A 21,394-nucleotide genomic window follows, 5' to 3' on the forward strand; every position below is an offset into this window, starting at 1 on the left:
ATGAAAGGAACCACTGATGTTTATCTTAGATTAAAATGGGTTGGTGTAATTTGGTGGTAAGTAAATTTTCCAGGCTCTAACTGGTTTGGGCTTTGGTTATTATTCTAAGTGTAGAAATGCCTTTATTGTAGTGAAAACATCTCATTTTTAAAACGATAGCAGAGGTGTTGGTTCTTAAAGCGGGATAACTTGAGAAAATTTCAGAAACCATTTAAGATTTGAAATGTGTATATGTTCTTTGGTTTTCATGAGTAAGGTATTTTTGCTTACTTTATGTTTTCTAATGTAAGTAAACCTTGGCCACCTTAGAAATACTACTACTACTGATTTTTATGCTAAGTGATTTCTACTAAACATATATTCCTAAACCTTTCTCTTCCATTTTTTGGGCATGTGATGAAAAGGTTTTAACATTAGAAATTAGGATATCTTACTGTGTGAAAAGTGAAAGATTTGAGGCTCCTGTAAGCAGTTTATATGATGGTGCTGTTCAACTTAATTTCATACTCATCTGACCTAGGCTAGGCTATATGAATTCCTTATTTAACCAATGAGTGGGGCAAAAAAAAGGAAGAATAAGTTTTGTATGAGTAAAGAGCTGGGAAACATTTGAAGATAGAGAGCATTTGACTACCTACTACTTGTGACCTGTGTTTATGGCTGTGGCTCTGCCCCTTCTTAAGTTTATAGGAGCAAATTGTTGTAAGAGCGGAAAGAGAGTGCCTACCTTTTGTAGTAACGTGCCATCGTAAACTTCAGAAGGGACAGATATATTGCAATTCTAGGGCATACCTTGAGGATGCTTTCTTTTCTCAGGGAAAAGTTGATGGGACTTTCTTTGCTTCTTGTCTTTAGAATACATATTTGACTTTTCTCGACCTCTGCTTCTCATAAGGATTGACTGGTGCTGAATTCCAGACATAAACAGCTCCATTTGCTTGGTATGTACCTTCTAGCCTTGACGTAGTCTTTTAAGCACATGTATTGACAAAATTCTTATTTTTTTTAACATTTGTTCACTTTTCCCACCTTTCTTCATTTTTAGCTGATTTAAGATTTTGATTATATATTTAGTTTTAAATTAAGCAGTGAGTGAATCAAATGTATTTCTTCAGTTTTCTTGCCTCTCTGAATACAGTTGTAAACATGTGCCCTTTGCTGTGAAACTGTTCTTTTTTTCTTTTGAAAGATTTAAAGTATTATTTGCAGTATTTTTCAATATACTGTAAAGTTATTTGAACAGTAGTGATCAGTATTTTTATTTTTTATTAACTTGATAGAATTTCATAAATCTGTTTAAATGAAACACATTGTCTTTGATGGTTATTAAAAGAATTAAAATATAGTACTCAATAATGATAAGTACATTTATATATTGCTTGGTTTTAGATTAGAAACTCTGATTTGAGATTTTTTGTGTTGAGATTTTAAGAGGTTGTAGAAATATTTAAATGGGTAATTTACTGACACCTGCCTCGTGTTTGAAGTATTGTCAGGGATGTTGAGTTTTCTGGTCACTTCAGACTGTGGTTTATTGCATGCTTTTCTGTAGTCTGTTGTCTGGCAGGGGTTGTTGTTGTCATCATTTCCATTATTTCTTGTAGGGCCGGTGTTAGAAACCATAAATCTAGACTGCTGTGATAATAGAAACAGGCTGTAACCTGACCCAGTTCTTTTGTCAAAATGTCGCAGAGAGCTGCCTGTAGTAAATTGACATGCCCTGCTATTAACTCCAGTCCTCCGCAAATGTTGGCGGGCAGCAGGTCTTTGGGCAATTAGCCTATGGCTGTGCTTCAAAACCTTAGGAATTTACAACTATAAACTGGGATTTTGGCAACACTTTACATGTGTTTCATTTATCAGTTTTCTGACATGACATACTTCTTAAACAAGTGCATAGCTTTCACATAAATTATTTTAAAATTGCAAGTGATTAATTATTTTACCGTGTAGGCTATAATTTTTTAGATAATTTAAATTAAAAATTCTTGAAAATTGTTCTTTTCTTCTTGGGTTTGTTTTGACGCAGAAAAACATTAATTTCTAATTTGTTGGGATAGACTTTACTAAAGCATAATTAAAATTGCTCCTTTAGAAACCTTAATTTCCTCCAGAAGGCTGGATTTGATAAATCCTTACTACTAAAAATGTTCATTCTTTCTATTGATTATGCACAATTCAGAGATAGAATTTTATTTTTAAAGGTAATTACAACATTAGAATTTAGGTTTTTTTTCTGATTCCTTTTGTAGATGTATCAGAAAACGGGAAATTTGATTATTTGCTTGAGTGAATTGAGTAGATACTTGTGAAATCTTAAAGTGATGAATCACGTCCAATTCAACAATAGCCAATGGCTGTATACACTTTTTCTATCCTGTACTAGGATAACCACCATTTCTCAAGCAAAATTTTAGTTAAACGAGCCAGCTTCTCTTTGTCAAAGGAAAATATATAGTTATAATGTATTCAAATTAAATCAATATATGTTTTTGCGTTTAGGTATAAATATGAAGTACTTCTTGAAACCAAAGTAATAAACTATTTTGAAGTCAGAATGAAAAACTTAAAGGTGTGATTTTATGCAGTTAACTCAGTCTTCCATATTATCTGCTCTTGCATATTGACAGGGCAATAAAGAGCTTTTTTGGTTGTTATTCAAGTTTGAAAACAGTGTCTTTATAACAAGATAGACTAACAAAGAAAAAAAAAGTTTTACTTGTGCTATTTCATTTATAATCTCTGGTGAACTTTGTGTATGTATAATTTCCATCACTTATTCCAACATTTTCTTTAAAACGACCAGCAAACATATTTGTGAACCTCTCTTAGCCCTGCAACTTCTTATACTATTGATATATTTAAGGGGGTATAATGAAATACTTTTGCAGTTAGATTATGTTGTGTGTAGGAACTATGCTTTTTCTCTTTTTTTGTGAAGATTGGTTTAAAGCACATATTTTAGTTCCAACTGTTATGTAATTGGAATTTATAAACTGAATTCTGGTACAGCATGTATTCCTAGTTGTTCTTCTCCCTGAAAAAAAAATACTGATAATAGTAACACATTTATACTGGGGCCTGTCTTTTTGAGACCTCAAACATCCTGGAAATCAAATTCAGAGAAAAAAATAAAGGTCTATCAGATGTCAAGAAGGAGAGAGACAATGGGAAGTGGGGGACTGTCTCAGATCTCACAGAATTTTCTCCTTGGCCCGTTGACCTAGACTTATGTGTAATTAAGACAGCAGATTAGACGTTGCAGAAGGGGAATGGAGAAGAGCAACAATGACAGCCAAAAGAAAAATCTCACCCCAAGTTTTTTTAAAACCACAGTGTTCTGGGACTATATGGTTTAGGTATAAGTAGCCCGTGGTGTGGCAGATTTTATTTATTCATTTAGCAAGCATTTTGGGGGCCCTACTATGTGATAGATACTGTGGATAGACACTGCACAATACAGAGATGAAGCAGACATGATACTGTCCCCAAAAGCTTATTGTCTTGCTGGGGAGATAAGGCATGTACACAAACATAACAGAAGCAATTTTAGAGTAATGGTTAAGCATTCATGGACCTAGGTTTAAATCTATCTGGGTGACCTTGTGCAGGTCTTGGAGCCTCAATATCCTTAACTTTCAAATGGACATTAATAACAGTATCAACCCTACGGGCTTGTAATAAGCCTTAGATAAGAAAAATGTATAAAGGCCTTATTAGGGTACCAGAGATTTAGCAAGAGCTCAGTAAGTGACAGCTCCTAGTATTTATTATTATCACTGCCAGCAACACCATCGTTAGACCCCAGGAACCATAATCTTTATTTTTTCCTGCCCTCATGGATCCATTTTGTTCAGGGTGCATGGTGTGTCTCCTTCTCCCTTTCAAAGCATGTACAGCGTATTGGAGCCCTGTCTTTTGGTGTTTGCCAAACCTGGGTTTGAATCATTTTTCTTTCACTGCCAGCTTTCTGATCTTCAAGAATCAGCAGAACTTGGTAACTGATAGGATATTGGACAAAGGAGAAGATGAGGCAAAGATGGCTTCTAATTCAGAAGGATTGGGAGTTTGTAATACCTATTAAAATAGGAAGCAAAGGAAGAGGAGCTCATTTTGGAGGGCATACAAGTTTGATTTTTAAAATATGTAGTGTTTGAGGTGATTGTGAGGCATCCACAATCAAGATTGATGTTCAGTTGTTCAGACTGGAAATTTTGGAGAGAGATTGGGACTAGAGATGCTGATATAGGAGTCATTCACATATGGGTGTTGCATCAGCCATGGAGGAGAATGAGATTCTAGACTCTAAAATTTATAGAGGGCCAGCCCGGTGGCTTAGCGGTTAAGTGCGTGTGCTCCGCTGCTGGCGGCCCGGGTTCGGATCCTGGGCGTACACCGATGCTCCGCTTCTCCGGCCATGCTGAGGCCGCGTCCCACATACAGCACCTAGAAGGATGTGCAGCTATGACATACAACTCTCTACTGGGTCTTTGGGAGAAAAAATAAATAAATAAATAAAATAAATAAAATAAAAAAAATTAAAATTTCTAGAATCTCAGGGAAGAGACTGAATGACTAGAGGAGATCAATGGCTGGGACAGAGGGAGGAAGTAGACACAGAGGGATAATAGAGATAGGACAACCAGGGAATAACATGTGCCTGAGGCTCAGAGAGAAGAGGTGTCTGGAATGAGGGGTGACCTATCACAGAGGGCTCCTGAAGTGTCAAGGAGAATGAGGACTGAAGCACTGAAATGGGGTTTGATGTCTGGGAGGTAATTAGGGCCTTGGAAAGCAGTTATAGGAGAAGAGGGAAGGTAGGGGCCAGATTGCAGAAAGTGAGGTATCCCAGCAACTCTTTATTATGAATGTTATCGTTATGTTTATTACCAAAACCCTGGTCAACAGGAAAAGGTTAGTCTGGTAAATATATAATATAGTTGAGAATCTTTCCTACACCGAGAAAAATTTGATGTTTCAATTTTAGGTCAATTTACTTTTTCAAAAAATGTGGATTTTAATATCTACCAAATGGGAGGTTCAGTGAACAAGCCTAATAATGAATGCTTAAGTTTAGACATTATTCTCACCTGTGGGACTTCTGTCTGGGAAATATGGCAACAAACCTTACTGTTGATATGGGAACAAATTTATTTTTTCAGCTTAACATCTGTATTTTGTTTATTTTTATACTCTTTCAGGTTAATATTCCATAATTCCATCCGTTTTATAACATCTGACCAATGGCCTAAAGTTGAAAAGGGCCCTGGGAGATTTCTTGCTTGTCAGACTTGTTTAGTTCCTGTCCTTGTCAAAATGTTTGCCCTTATTGGCTCTTCAGGTAGTGGTCTCTAATTTGAAACCCAAGGTGTATTACCTTATCTTCAAAACAAAACAAAACAAATGGAAGGGCAAAAAACCCCAAACAAACCAAACAAATAATGGAAGGGCCCTATAATCGTAGAATTATAGACTCATTAACTTGCTAAATAGTCCTTTAAAACTGTCTTTCTCAAAAAAACTAGAATTTTCTCCAGAATCAGATAAGAGTAATGGGAGTTTTAGGTTTAATAATTCCACTATTAATCACTGTTTACATTGTTTAATCGTATTGAGAGAATGGTTTAAAACAATGCAAGACCTTTCAAAGCATTTGTTGATCTCTTATTAGCTCTTTTTTTTTTTTTTTTTTGTGAGGAAGATCAGCCCTGAGCTAACATCCATGCTAATCCTCCTCTTTTTGCTGAGGAAGACCGGCTCTGAGCTAACATCTATTGCCAATCTTCCTCCTTTTTTTTTTTCCCCCCAAAGCCCCAGTAGATAGTTGTACGTCATAGTTGCACGTCCTCCTAGTTGCTGTATGTGGGACATGGCCTCAGCATGGCCGGAGAAGCGGTGTCTCGGTGCGCGCCCGGGATCCGAACCCGGGCCGCCAGTAGCGGAGCGCTCGCACTTAACCGCTAAGCCACAGGGCCAGCCCTCTTATTAGCTCTTAATTCTATAACAAGATATAATCTGCAAAACAAAAAATTGTTTTGTAAAAGATCCCAGACTCTTGATGCTTTCTCAAAGCCTGCTAGAAAAACTACTAGATTTAGTGTAACTTTGGTCTTTTGGTAAAGGATATGTCAATGTCAGACAGTATAAAATAGTGCTAACCTAATATCTCTTTTGGGGGGGCTTATTTATACTTGAATTTTTTTTATTTTTTTTTATTTTTATTTTTATTTATTTTTTTTTTTTAAAGATTTTATTTATTCATTTTTTTCCCCCCAAAGCCCCAGCAGATAGTTGTATGTCATAGGTTCACATCCTTCTAGTTGCTGTACGTGGGACTCGGCCCCGCGCTGGACGGAGAAGTGGTGCCTTGGGGCGCGCCCGGGATCCGAACCCGGGCCGCCAGCATCAGAGCGCGCGCACTTAACCGCTAAGCCACGGAGCCGGCCCTTGAATTTTTTTTATGCGATGGAGTTACTCCTTATATGCATTTAGTGAAGCACCTTCTCTTTATGCTGACAAAAACAAAACAAAGCTTTTAATTTTTTTTTTCTCTCCAAAATTTTCTCTCCCATGTAACATGGAGAACTACTTTGGGGATCTTATTTGAGTTTTTCTTAAAGTGCTGAAGCAGTTTAAAGTATATTGAGAGCCAAGTTAAAACTTCTCTGTAGTTTCCTCTGCAGACTACCACTGAGGAAGTGAGGTGCGTCTTGATTTCTAAAAGAATGTCAGGCTCCTAATTTTTTCCAGAAATATAGCAGCTGTGCTGTCTGCATATCTGGTATGTAAGTGATATAGACATGTTCTTAACTCCGCAGTATATCTTTATTTGTGGCATTCTGAGGATTCAGCTGTGAGTTGATGCTATCCAGCATTTACCAACAGATCATGGTCTCTTCCTTCAACTTCTATAATCTCTACCATTGTATTGTGACTGAAAGACATAGATGAATTACAGTATAATTCTGGGGCATTTTAAGAGGGACAATAGAACTGTTACAAAGTATAGTCAAAGATAGTTTCTATTAAATTAGCCAGTATTCCTTTATATCAGAATCTGTACAAATTCCTCCTAGTATTCAGTTGTAGAAAAATGTTTATCTATTCTATTGAATTTGTATGTACTTTTATCTTATAGTGAGACTTATATAGACCAGAGAAAAATTAATCATTCAGGTTGAGTACTAAATTTTTTCCAACAAATCATTTTTATTTGCTCTTTTTAATAATATTAATAATAACAAAAAAAGCCCCACCCTGTTATAAGTGTATTTTTATATTGGACCTGCTAATCCTTTTTAAAAATAGCATGGTATGAGATGTAACAATTATATAGAAAATGGGGAGAAGTTTTGGTGGTCATACATATAAAAAAATAATGTTTAATAAATATAGTCATAAACTTAAAAATTACCCCCAAATCCTAGAAAATGGATTTTCCTCTCCTTGGTGTTTATCACTTTTTAGATTGCGAAATAAGCAATAACTTTTGTCCTGTTTTGAGTGTTAATCTTGAGAATAGTGGAGCTTTTCCTTAAGGCACAAACTTTTAAAAGGCATTTCTTTTTTTTTTTTTAAAGATTTTATTTATTTATTTTTCCCCCAAAGCCCCAGTACATAGTTGTCTGTCATAGCTGCACATCCTTCTAGTTGCTGTATGTGGGACGCGGCCTCAGCATGGCTGGAGGAGTGGTGCCTCGGTGCGCACCCGGGATCCGAACCCGGGCCGCCGGCAGCGGAGCGCACGCACTTAACCGCTAAGCCACGGGGCCGGCCCTAAAAGGCATTTCTTATTGTCCAATTTTCATTTTAGCTAAAAATGTTGGCTTTATGAACTTATAATATGGGCAGAATTTCATTTGAAGATTATTGATATATGGAATTTGGAAAGCGTACATTTAAAAGTGATTCAAATGTGTATTGTATATGGATTTACATATATGATTTTTAAAAATTGAAAGGATATACACCAGATGGTTAACAGCAGGTATTGTTTGATGGTGGGATTATAGGTGATTTTTTTCCCTTTTACTTATATGTATTCTAAGTTTTTGGGGAGTGATGAATGTGTAAAAGAGAAGGAAAAAAACATTCTAGTTTCTAGGAGTCCACAAAAACCGTATTGGTTCACAAAGGGCCAAAAGCTATTTCCAATACTTACCAACTCTAAAGGAAATAATATATTCATGAGTAATTATACCTCAAAGTCATTCAACACGGGGTGACATCAAGTTTCTTTTGGCTTTAGCTAGAATATATAAGTTTTCTGATAATGCTCATGGCTGCTTTCTTTGGTAATTATATGTTTGGGTGTTACAAATATATGTATATATTTATTTATTACTGCCTAATTTAAGAGTGACTTAAACGTGGGTTTGTTTCTGTGGGTTTGTTTCTTTAAACCCCTTTTTGATGTATACTTTGGAAGAGAATAATTAAGTAATGCTCAGGAATCAAAGTAGGAATATAGTTTCATTTTACAACATAGTTAATGTTTCATTTTACAACATAATTAATGTTAAGTGTTAATGCTGAAACTCACTCAGTTCAGGGAATTTTAATTAGGGTAGATGGGGTAGGATAGAAAAAAGTCTTTGAGCTTCCACTTGTTCATGATATTATGCTAGGTACTCTACCTACACTATCTCATTTCAATTTTCATGACTACTTTGTGAAGTATAGATAGTATTAGCCTTAATTTACACATGGGAAAACCAAGACTCAGGGAGATGAAGTAAATTGTAATGGCTTTAAGCACTTGAAATAGTATTTCTACGTAATTGATATGGCTACCAGTAGCCATCACAGTATAAATTATTCCTTTAAGAATATATTGTTAAAATATATTTGTTAAATTTATGTGATAGGTCAGCATTGCATATATAGAGCTTCTTAATAATATAACAACATTTAGGGATTATTAAAAATCAGGGTAGGGGCTGGCCTGATGGCGTAGTGGTTAAGTTTGTGTGCTCTGCTTTGGCGGCCCAGGGTTTGCAGGTTTGGATCCTGGACGTACCACTCATCAAGCCATGCTGTGGTGGCGTCCCATATATAAAGTAGAGGAACATTAGCAACAGATGTTAGCTCAGGGCCACTCTTCCTCACCAAAAAAAAAAAAAAAAATCAGTACATCCCCCCCATGAAAATAACTTTCTTTGATTATTTAATACATACCATTGTAAAGAATTCAAATAATATGTAAAAATATAAGGAAGAGAATAGAGGTCACCTAAAACTCACCATCTTGTGATGCAAAAAAGGAGGATCACCAAAATATTTTTGCATTACTTTATGCAAACTTACACACCATTTTATACAAATAGGATTATATCACATGGGATATATTTATAAAATACACCCCCTACTCCCCACCCCCAGTCAGCCCACACCATCATCTTTACCTTCCCAGGTAGGACACAAGCCTCCTAACAACCTAGTATGTGTCCTATGTTTCTCTTCATGCTTAAATAATCTTTTACTCATATAATCCTATACAGACCTATATATACACTTATAGTGAAATTTTAGTCATGATTTAGTCACTGTCAGTGAACATTTGAGTACTTTTTTAAGTGCAGAGCTTTGTGCTAGCTGTGGGAGAGCTACAAGGAAGAGTAATGTATGGTGTATATTCTCAGTCACTTGACAATCTGTGAGAAGAGATGAGCAGGTAAACAATTTGTATTATATGAGACTTGCTTTGATATCTGCTAAATGTTGGGTGGAAACACAGCCTGGGAACCCAGCAGGGGAGCTCCCAGAGGGTAGAGGCCTTGCCCTGTTGGTTCTTGTGGGCATAAATCCTTGACACATGGGATTATGCCCACATGTCTGTAAATAAAGTCATGTGTTCAAGTGGAACAAAAAACATTATTCTGTTGACTGGTTTAAATAATGGATTAGCTCTTGTGGTTTGAGAACCCAATAGAGAAGCAGTTTGTTTATTTGCTTTGTTTCTTTGGAATGGAATTATCCATTCTCCCATTTAATTTTTTGTTTCCTTTAAGGTTTGGGCATTTTTGTAAGAAGGAGGAGGCTGTAATATACAGTTTTGTCTGTATAGTACATGGTAGTTTGAAGTTTAAGATAGTTTAAGTAGTTGGTGATACTTGCTAATACAGAAATCCTTTGCTCAAAAGTAAGCTTAAGCATTCACTTTGATGTTACATCCAATGCCTAGATTGAATGAGAATTTACATGTTTGCATATGCTAAATATAAAACTTGGATAGTAGGAATATTGGGGAGAGTTGGGGGGAAAACAAATCCACAATGAAATGTATGAATTTCAGAATATTTGAAAAGAAATATTGTTTCATTAAAGGTTGGTGAATATCACTCAGTTGTTCAGTTTGAATCTACCTTGTGCTTAGCACTGTTCTAGGTGCTGTGGAATATGTATAAAGGAAATAAAACAGGGCCAGGATCAAATTCTCTTAAAGGGAAAACTATTTCATTTAACATTGAAATGATTGGTGTAGTGAAACATGGAAGCTCCATGGCTCAAGAGGGAAACCAGTAAAGGTTGTGTACTTTATAGTGAAAGAAAACTGTTTAGGGCAAATGATTTTGATTTTATTGTGACCCTGAAAGAATCCTTAAATTACTGCAGTGGACACAAAGCACACTTTGATGGTGTCTTCAGAGAACTCACTGCACTTTAACACCATGATGATTGAAAGGGAAAACTTATTGAATAACTGACTCATTTCCTAAACAGTTTGAGTTCTTTTTGTATATCAGAGTCTTTATTTGGTATGACTTTGGACTTCACAAAAGGATATGTCTGCTCAGTAGTGCTGAATGACTATGATAATTGAAAAGGAAAAGTTTCCAATATGGCTAATCTCAGACTAAAGGGATTTGGAATTCTTCCTATCTTTATCTGGGGATAAGTATTTATTTTATTCCTTGGTCTGTGGTTCTACCTCTAAAATAAGTGGTTTGGATTCCAAAGCATTGCTTTTGAAGTTAAGAATATTTGCTTTGTGTTTAACTCTGACAGTTCTGTTTTGTAGAAATACTTGTTTTATATTTCCACCAGCAATATATGAGAGTTCCAGTTGTTCCACATCCTCATCAACATTTGGTATTGTCAGTCTTTTTAAGTTTTAGCCATTTATGTAGTGGTGTCTCACTGTGGTTTTAATTTGTGCTTCCCTGAACAATACTATTTTTAAGTTGAGTTGTAAGAGTTCTTCATATATTCTGGATACAAATATTTTTATCAGATAGGTGTTTTGCAAATATTTTCTCCCATTCCGTAGCTTATCCTTTTATTTTCTTAACAGTGTCATTTGAAGAGCAGTTGTTAGTTTTGATGAAGTCCAGTTTATCAATTTTTTCTTTTATGTGTTGTGCTTTTTTGTGTCACGTCTAAGAAATCATTGCCTAACTCAGAGTCACAAGGTCTCTGTTCTCCTCTAGAAATTTTCTATTTTTAGGCTTTACATTTAGATTTATGATCTATTTCAAGGTAATTTTTGTGTATTAACTTGTGAGGTAAGTTTTGTTTTTCATTTTTTTATATATGGATATGTTTCAGCACCGTTTGTTGGGAAAAAAAAACCCAAAAATATCCTTTCTCTGTTGAATTACCTGGGCACATTGGTTGAGAAAATGTTGACTATATCTATATGGATCTTTCAGGACTCTATTCTGTTCCTTTGATCTCTCCTTATCCCAGTACCACTCTGTCTTGATTAAATAGTGCCTTTGGATAAACAGAAAATTTAATCACGATTAAATCCAGTTTATCAGTATTTTCTTTTATGGTTAGTGCATTTTTACGCCTATCCAAGAAATCTTCCAACTTGTGAACATGGTACATGGGTTTATTTATTTCGGTCTTCAAAGATTTACTTTTAATCATCTCTATATGTACATGTATCTTCATCTTCTAGGATTATGAAATCATTTACTCAACTAATGGGAGCAATTGATACCAGTTGAGATTAAGCAGTCACTTAAGAGTTAGACATTTGAGAAAAGGACATAGGAACCTGGGTATACCTTCTGTGTGTGACCCATCCCTCAGTTTTTTGGACTGAACCCCTTTGTATAGTAGTGGGACTTACCTTAATGTAACTCACAACTTTTTGCCCTCTGGGTTGGTAAATGCCTTCGCTCCCTACCTGGATTACAGCTCCTCTCCCTTTACTATCTGCTTGGATTCAGCACCCTCTATGTATTTTCACTTTTTCTTTTTCTTTGTTTTTTGCCTCTTTGAGAATGTATATTTTTAAATTATTTTATTGAGGTCATAATGGTTTATAACTGTGAAATTTCAGGTTACGTTATTATTTATCAGTTTCTGTATAGACTGCATTGTGCTCACCACAAATAGTCTATTATTATTATTATTTTTTGTGAGGAAGATTTGCCCCTGAGCTAATGTGGCTGACGAGTGGTGTAGGTCCGCGCCTGGGATCTGAACCTGTGAACCTGGGCCCCCGAAGTGGAGCGCTCCAAACTTAACTACTGTGCCATGGGGCTGGCCCCCACCAGTATAATTTTTATCCGTCACCATATATATGTGCCCCTTTACCCCTTTCACCCAAGCCCCTTCCCCTCTGGTAACCACTAATCTGTTCTCTTTGTCCATGTGCTTATCTTCCACATGAGTGAAATCATGCATTGTTTGTCTTTCTCTGTCTGGCTGTTAAGCGAAATAGCTTAACATAATGCGCTGAAGGTCCATCCATCTTGTTGCAAATGGGATGATTTTGTCTTTTTTTATGGCTGAGTAGTATTCCGTTGAATATATATACATCTTCTTTATCCATTCATCAGTTGATGGGCACTTGGGTTGCTTCCACGTCTTGGCTATTGTGAATAATGCTGCGATGAACATAGGGGTGCATAAGTCTCTTTGAATTGTTGATTTCAAGTTCTTTGGATAAATACCCAGTAGTGGGATAGCTGAATCATATGGTATTTCTACTTTTAGTTTTTTGAGAAATCTCCATGCTGTTTTCCATACTGGCTGCACCAGTTTGCATTCCCACCAGCAGTGTATGAGGGTTCTCTTTTCTCCACATCCTCTCCAATATTTGTTATTTTTTGTCTTGGTAATTTTTTTTTTTTTTGAGGAAGATCAGCCCTGAGCTAACATCCGTGCTAATCCTCCTCTTTTTGCTGAGGAAGACCGGCTCTGAGCTAACATCTATTGCCAACCCTCCTCCTTTTTTTTCCCCAAAGCCCCAGTAGACAGTTGCATGTCATAGCTGCACATCCTTCTAGTTGCTGTATGTGGGATATGGCCCCAGCGTGGCCGGAGAAACGGTGCGTCAGTGCGCGCCCGGGATCCGAACCTGGGCCGCCAGTAGCGGAGCGCGCACACTTAACCGCTAAGCCATGGGGCCGGCCCCTGTCTTGGTAATTATAGCCATTCTGACAGGTGTAAGGTGATATCTCCTTGTAGTTTTGATTTGCATTTCCCTAATAATTAGTGATGTTGGACATTTTTTCACGTGCCTGTTGGCCATCTGTATGTCTTTGGAAAAATGTCTGTTCAGATCCTCTGCCCGTTTTTTGATTGGGTGGTTTGTTGTATGAGTTCTTTATGTATTTTGGAGATTACCCCCTTGTTGGATGTGTGATTTGCAAATATTTTCTCCCAGTTGGTGGGTTGTCTTTTCGTTTTGTTCATGGTTTCCTTTGCCTTGCAAAAGCTCTTTAGTCTGATGTAGTCCCATTTGTTTATTTTTTCTTTTGTTTCTCTTGCTGGAGTAGACATGGTATTCGAGATGCTGCTAAGATCGATGTCAAAGAGTGTACTGCCTATATTTTCTTCTAAGAGTTTTATGGTTTCAGGTCTTACCTTCAGGTCTTTAATCCATTTTGAGTTAATTTTTGTGTATGGTGTAAGATAATGGTCTACTTTCATCTTTTGCATGTGGTTGTCCAGTTTTCCCAGCACCATTTGTTGAAGAGACTTTCCTTTCTCCATTGTATGTTCTTAGTTCTTTTGTCGAAGATCAGCTGTCCATAGATGTGTGGTTTTATTTCTGGGCTTTCAGTTCTGTTCCATTGATCTGTGTGTCTGTTTTTGTGCCAGTACTATGCTGCTTTGATTACTATAGCTTTGTAGTATATTTTGAAGTCAGAGATTATGATGCCTCCAGCTTTGTTCTTTTTTCTCAGGATTGCGTTAGCTATTTGGGGTCTTTTGTTGTTCCATATAAATTTTTAGGATTCTTTGTTCTATTTCAGTGAACAATGTCATTGGGATTCTGATTGGGATTGCATTGAATCTGTAGATTGCTTTAGGTAATATGGACATTTTAACTATGTTTATTCTTCCAATCCGTGAGCATGGAATGTGTTTCCATTTCTTTATGTCATCTTTGATTTCTTTCAATAATGTCTTATAGTTTTCAGTGTATAGGTCTTTCACCTCCTTGGTTAAATTTATTCCTAGATATTTTATTCTTTTTGTTGGATTGTAAATGGGATTGTATTCTTGAGTTCTCTTTCTGCTGTTTCATTATTAGAGTATAGAAATGCAACTGAGTTTTGTAAGTTGATTTTGTACGCTGCAACTTTGTTGTAGTTGTTGATTATTTCTAATAGTTTTCTGATGGATTCTTTAGGGTTTTCTATATATAGAATCATGTCATCTGCAAACAGTGATAGTTTCACTTCTTCCTTTCCAATTTGGATACCTTTTATTTCTTTTTCTTGCCCAATTGCTCTGGCCAAAACATCCAGTACTATGTGGAATAAGAGTGGTGAGTGGGCACCCTTGTCTTGTTCCTGTTCTCTGAGGGATGCCTTTCAGTTTTTCCCCATTGAGTATGATGTTGGCTGTGGGTTTGTCATATATGGCCTTTATTACGTTGAGGTACTTTTCTTGTATACCCATTTTAATGAGAGTTTTTATCATAAATGGATGTTGGATCTTGTCAGATGCTTTCTCTGCATCTATAGAGATGATCGTGTAATTTTTATACCTCATTTTGTTAATGTGGTGTATCACATTGATTGATTTGCGGATGTTGAACCATCTCTGCGTCCCTGAAATAAATCCCACTTGATCATGGTGTATGATCCTTTTAATGTATTGCTGTATTTGGTTTGCCAATATTTTGTTGAGGATTTTTGCATCTATGTTCATCAGCAATATTGGCCTGTAATTTTCCTTCTTCGTGTTTTACCTTGTCTGGTTTTGGTATCAGAGTAATGTTGTCCTCATAGAATGAGTTAGGAAGCATTCCATCTTCAATTTTTTGGACTAGTTTGAGAAGGATAGATATTAAATCATCTTTGAATGTTTGGTAGAATTCTCCAGAGAAGCCATCTCATCCTGGACTTTTGTTTTTTGGGAGGTTTTTGATTACTGTTTCAATCTTTTTACTTGTGATTGGTCTATTCAGATTCTCTACTTCTTGATTCAGTTTGAGAGGTTGTATGAGTCTAAGAATTTATCCATTTCTTCTAGGTTATCCAATTTGTTGGCATATGGTTTTTCATAGTATTATCTTATAATCCTTTGTATTTCTGTGGTATCCTTCGTAATTTCTCCTCTTTCCTTTTTAATTTTATTTATTTGAGCCTTCTCTCTTTTTTTGTTAGTCAGTCTGGCTAAGGGGTTGTCAATATTGTTTATCTTCCCCAAGAACCAGCTCTTTGTTTCATTAATCCTTTCTACTGTTTTTTTTTTGTTTCGATTTCATTTATTTCTGCTCTAATTTTTATTATTTCCCTCCTTCTGCTGACTTTGGGTTTTGTTTGTTCTTTTTCTAGTTCTGTTAGGTATAGTTTCAGATTACTTATTTGAGGGGCCAGCATGGTGGCGTAGTGGTTAAGTTTGCCTGCTCTGCTTTGGTGGCCTGGGGTTCACCGGTTTGGATCCCAGGCATGGACCTACACACCACTCATCAAACCATGCTGTGGCAGCGTCCCACATACAAAATAGAGGATGATTGACACAGATGTTAGCTTAGGGCCAATCTCCCCCCCCCCCAAAAAAAGAAAAAAGATTACTTATTTGAGATTTTTCTTATTTGTTAAGGTGCACCTGTATTGTTAGGAATTTCCATCTGAGGACTGCTTTTGTTGTATCCGATATGAGTTGGTATGGTGTATTTTCGTTTTCATTTGTCTCCAGATATTTTTTGATTTCTCCTTTAATTTCTTCATTGATCCATTGGTTGTTCAGTAGCATGTTGTTTAGTCTCCACATATTTGTCACTTTTCTGGCTTTTTTCTTGTAGTTGATTTCTAGTTTCATAACATTATGGTCTGAAAAGATACTTGACATGATTTCAATCTTCTTAAATTTATTGAGGCTTGTCTTGTTTCCCAACATATGGTCTATCTTTGAGAATGTTCCATGTGCACTTGAGAAGAATGTGTATTTTGCTGTTTTTGGATGGAGTGTTCTATATATATCTATTAAGTCCATCTGGTCTAGTTTTTCATTTAATTCCACTGTTTCCTTGTTGACTTTCTATCTGGATGATCTATCCATTGATGTAAGTGGGGTGTTGAGGTCCCCTGCTATTACTGTGTTGCTGTTAATTTCTCCCTTTAGGTCTGTTAATAGTTGCTTTATGTACTTTGGTGCTACTGTGTTAGGTACATATGTATTCATAAGTGTTATGTCCTGTTGATGGAATGTTCCTTTTATCATTGTATACTGCCCTCCTTTGTCTCTCATTGCCTTTTTTTGTCTTGAAGTCTACTTTGTCTGATATAAGTATGGCAACACCTGCTTTCTTTTGTTTGCCATTCGCTTGGAGTATCATCTTTCATCCCTTCACTCTGAGCCTATGTTTGTCTTTAAGAGCTGAGATGTGTTTCCTGGAGGCAACATATTGTTGGGTCTTGTTTTTTAATCCATGCAGCTCCTCTGTTTCTTTTGGTTGGAGAATTCAGTCCATATGCATTTAGAGTGATTATTGATATATGAGGGCTTAATATTGCCATTTTATCTCTTGTTTTCCAGTTGTTCTATATTTCCCTTTTTTCTCTTCCCGTGTATTTCTGACTGCCATTTCAGTTTGGTGATTTTCTGTGATGATTTTCTCAGTTTTCTCTTTATTTATCATTTGTGTCTCTGTTCCGATTTTTTGTTTAGTGTTTACCATGAGGTTTGTATAAAAGATCTTGTAGATGAGATAGTCCATTTTCTCCATTAGCCTAAGCAGGTTCCATCCTTTTCGTCTTTCCTAAGTTACTCTTGTCACAAATTATTCTGTTTTGTGTTGTGACTTTGTGATTAAAATGAAGTGTTTATAGTTATTTTTGATGCCTTCCTTCCCTTTATCTTTAGTGTTATAATTGTTTGCTAACATGTTCTGATAGAGAGCTGCAATTTTCTCAGAAAATCTGTTTATCTCCTTGCTCAAGGCTTTATAAACCTTTTCTTTTTTGTTTCATATATGAGGGAATTCTTGATCATTTCTTGTGGGAGGAGGTCTTATGGCAATGAACTCCCTCAGCTTTTGTTTATCTGGGAAAGATTTTATTTCTCCGTCATGTCTGAAGGATAGTTTCGCTGGATAGAGTATTCTTGGCTGAAAGTTTTTGTCTTTCAGTATTTTGAATATATCCTTCTACTCTCTCCTAGCCTATAAGGTTTCTCCTGAGAAGTCTGCTGAAAGCCTGATAGGGGTTCCTTTGTAGATTATTCGCTTCTGCCTTGCTGCCCTTAAAATTTTTCTTTGTCGTTGACTTCTGCCAGTTTTCCTAATACATGTCTTGGAGAAGGTCTTTTTGCATTGATGTAATTGGGAGTTTTATTGGCTTCATTTACTTGAAGTTCCAGTTCCTTCCCCAGATTTGGGAAGTTCACAGCTATTATTTCTTTGAAAAAGCTCTCTGCTCCTTTCTCCCCCTCTTCTGTTGCATTTCCTGATTGAATTGGATATTTCTGGGAGGATTTCTTTATTTTTTTTTAAGTCTTAGTTCTCTCTCCTCTTCCACCTGAAACATTTCTATATTTCTGTCCTCTAAATTCCTAATTCTGTCCTCCATAATGTCAGCTCTGTTTTTTACGATTTCTAGATTGTTTTTTATCTCATTCATTGTGTTCTTCATCTCCAGCATTTCTGTTTGGTTTTTTTTAGACTTTCAGTCTCTTTTGTGAAGAATTCCTTCTGCTCCTTAATTTTATTCCTGAGTTCATTGAACTGTCTTTCTGAGTTTGCTTGTAACTCGTTGAGTTTTTTATGATAACTATTTTGAATTCTCTGTCATTTAGATTGTAAATTTCTGTGACTTCAGGATTGGTTTCTGGAGACTTGTCATTTTCCTTGTGATCTGGAGTGTTAATGTATTTCTTCATGGTGTTTGATGAAGTGGACCTTTGCCGGTGCATAGTGGTAGTATCTGGTCGCAGATTCCACCTCCCACCATTGCGGGCGGGGGAGGAACTGTGTTTTTTGAACCCACCGCATCCTCTGGAAGTTGTGCCTGTCTGCTGGAAGTTCTGCCTATAGGGCTCTTCTGTGTTTGCCTGCTGGCCACCGCTACTTGGCAGGTCACACACACAGGTGCAGGTGCTCTGGTGTGGATCTGCTGCCCTGGCCATCCGGTGGAGCTGGTGCACCAGGCAGGAGGGGAGGGGAGAGGTGCTTTCTTTCACATGTGTGAGCCTGCTCTGCACTCACTGGCAGCCCGCCTGGGCTGCTGGGCTTGATGGGGGTGCCCATGCAGTGGCTAAGCTGCCTTGGTGTGGAGTGTTCCCACGGGCTGGAATGCAGCTCTGAAAGCGAAAGCATTACTGCAGAGGCCTGCCTGTTCCTCCGCCTCCTCTTAGAGTCATGCGCCACTGCTGCATGAGGACCCACGACTTAGATCGCTGCTGCTGGAGCAGGGGAAAAGATGTGCTCACCTCCTTCCACTGCTTCCTAGGGATTCAGTACCCCTACCTTCAGACATATGGCTGTGTGGATCTCTCAGATGTCCTGTTGTGTTGTGTGGGTATCCTCTGTTGGTTAATGAATGTCCTTTTGGTTGTATCTCAGGGGGGAGAGACTAAAGGAACAGCTCACTCCACCATGATGCTGACGTCACTCCTCCTCACTTTGTCCTTTTCCTTAGGCGCTAGGCTATAATCCTTAATTGACAACACCCTAGCAGTGATATCAGATATTCAATCCTTTTAATTATTCCAATCTGACTTTCAGAGGAGATGTCTGGGAAGGGGAGGTAATGCTTTGTGAGTCTTCTGTGTATGGATGGCTCCTGAAGCCATTGGCCCTGAGGGACTCTAAAGGGAGATGAGAGCCCAGAAGGAACCTGAGCAACTCAGGCATTTCATGATCAAGTAGGAGAGGCAGGAGCCTCTTTAGTCTCAACTCATTTTGTGTCTTCAGTTTGAAATTCCTCTCTTGTCTTCTCTAATCATTGAAATGTCCTTCTTTAAAGGACTAGTTCAAGTGCCACTTCCTTTGAGAACGGTTCTTTTATATTTCCAATTAATTGTGCCTTCTATCTTCCCACAGAGCACCACTCTTACCTCTCTTAATAAAGCCTATATTTTATTCTGCTTTGTTCAATAATTATTTGTTAATATGTCTCTCCCACTAGATTTCCAGCTCTTTTGTAGTAGATTGTGTATCTTCTGTCCACACAGCACCAAGCACATAAGAATTCTGTAAATATTTGTTATAAAATGACTGGATCACACCTGGAAACAGATGGTGGTGATAGAGAAAGGAACAAGAAAGGCTTCAAGAAGGAGATTGCATTTATGCAATTAAGGCCTATTGCATTAGGCCTTAAAGGATGGATAGAATTTCAAGAAGCAGAAGAAGAGGAAAAGATTTTCTATGCAGATAGAGCAACATGGTGAGTTTTGGGCTAGGCCACAGGGTAGCTGTAGGCAATAGATGTCAGCTGGCTCTGAAATTGTGAGGGGCCTTAAATATGCTCCACAGAAGATTTTTTTGTTCAGTTCAGTAGTCATTGAGATTATTGAAGCAAGAGGGTGATTTGGGCAGAAAACTATATGTCTGGCATTATGTATTAGGTAGGTTGGGGTGGAGAAAGACCCTTGTGGCAAGATGAGTTAGGCAGCTATGGTGTTAGATCAAGCAGGAGCTAATGAGAGTGTAAACCAGTTAGTGGCAGGGGAAAGGGAAGTGAGAGAGTGCATGTTGGCCACTGATTGAATGTGTGAGTGAAAAAGAAAACCTCACATTCAATCATACCTGGGGTTTTAAGGCCAAGTACCTGGAACTGTAGTGGTGTTAGTAAGAGAAACAAAAATGTCAGAAGGAGGAAGTTTGGGGGAGGTGATGCTTAAATGTAAGTCCGTTGAGTCAGAGGTGCAGAAGATGTTCTGGGTGGCTTAATGAATGTATTCTCCATAGGCTTCTTTTAAATAACAAATTACCCTCCATTATACATATCATCATGTTCTGACTACAGGCACACAGAGTAATGGGAGATAGATATCCTTTTGCCATATTATGTATTTCCATGTACGTACCTCCTTTATAGCACTCATGTTGTGTTTTGTTCATATGCCTATTTCTAACTAGATGGAATTGTTGGAGGGCAGGGACCAATGTTTATTTATCTTTGTTGTAGAGTGCCTGGCGTATCAAGGACATGCAGGAAAAGTTTGAATTAATGAATGAATTAGTGGCTCAAAATAGAGAGACCTTCTAACAAGTAGTTGTCTTGTTAGAAGACTTGACTCTTGCAGTTCTTACAAGTTTCACCGACACAGTCATCATTCTTCCACTTCTCAGTAACATGGGCTTAAGTGGGCTTTTGAGATAGGCCTCAGTTTGAATCCCAACTCTACCAACTTTCCATCTGCTCTTTTTTTTTTTTTTTTGAACAGATGGAAGAATATTTATTTCACACAACATGCAGGGAAAATTTTGTGCTTCAATGGAAAATTGCATTGTCTAGAGCACACCTTTCTGGCTTATCTTCTTCTGATTCTATGGGAGTTATTTTACAACTGTATAAGTTTTAGATAATTGATAGCAAAGCAAAATAATTCTAGTCTATAGACATGCAAATGAATTATGTCCAGTAGAGGGACAGCTCTTCCCCACTGTCACTCACCCCTATGGAAAAACCAGTCTGCCTCTGTTTATATGTTCATTTCAATATTCGTTCCATCTGCTCTTTTTTATTCATTTAACCATAAAATTCACCCTTTTAAAGTGTACAATTCACTGGTTTTTAGGGTATTCACAAGACTGTGCAACCATCACCACTATCTAATTCTGGAACATTTTCATCGCCCCCAAAAAGAAACCTGTTACCCATACCCATACCCATTAGCAGTCACTCCCCAGTCCCTGTTCCTGCAGACCCTGGCAACTAATAATCTACTGAACTTACCATTTTTTTATTCAAGGGAAAGAGATGAAAATGATCTAATTCTCTAACTGATTTCTAGTAATACTACCCTTCAGATA

At 37.2% G+C, this 21,394-nt stretch overlaps 1 protein-coding gene across 13 annotated transcripts in view; it reads left to right on the forward strand.

Annotated features, from left to right (window-relative positions):
* The window catches only part of SCML2 (Scm polycomb group protein like 2), a 116,295-nt gene that overhangs the window by 29,439 nt on the left and 65,462 nt on the right, over positions 1 to 21,394 (forward strand). For 7 of the 13 annotated variants that reach the window (XM_087427681.1, XM_087427683.1, XM_087427685.1 and 4 more), the window contains 2 exons: positions 856 to 941; positions 19,588 to 19,802. The exons of 4 other annotated variants lie outside the window; for them this stretch is intronic. In XM_087427681.1, coding sequence (XP_087283807.1) covers positions 19,800 to 19,802 — 3 coding nt within the window. In that variant the 5' untranslated portion in view covers positions 856 to 941; positions 19,588 to 19,799. The remainder of the gene's footprint in view (positions 1 to 855; positions 942 to 19,587; positions 19,803 to 21,394) is intronic. 2 more of the 13 variants (XM_087427688.1, XM_087427687.1) reach the window with 1 other exon arrangement.

The sequence above is a fragment of the Ceratotherium simum genome, chromosome X, assembly GCF_057802395.1.
Source record: "Ceratotherium simum simum isolate JZ-2026a chromosome X, ASM5780239v1, whole genome shotgun sequence".
NCBI lineage: Eukaryota > Metazoa > Chordata > Mammalia > Perissodactyla > Rhinocerotidae > Ceratotherium > Ceratotherium simum.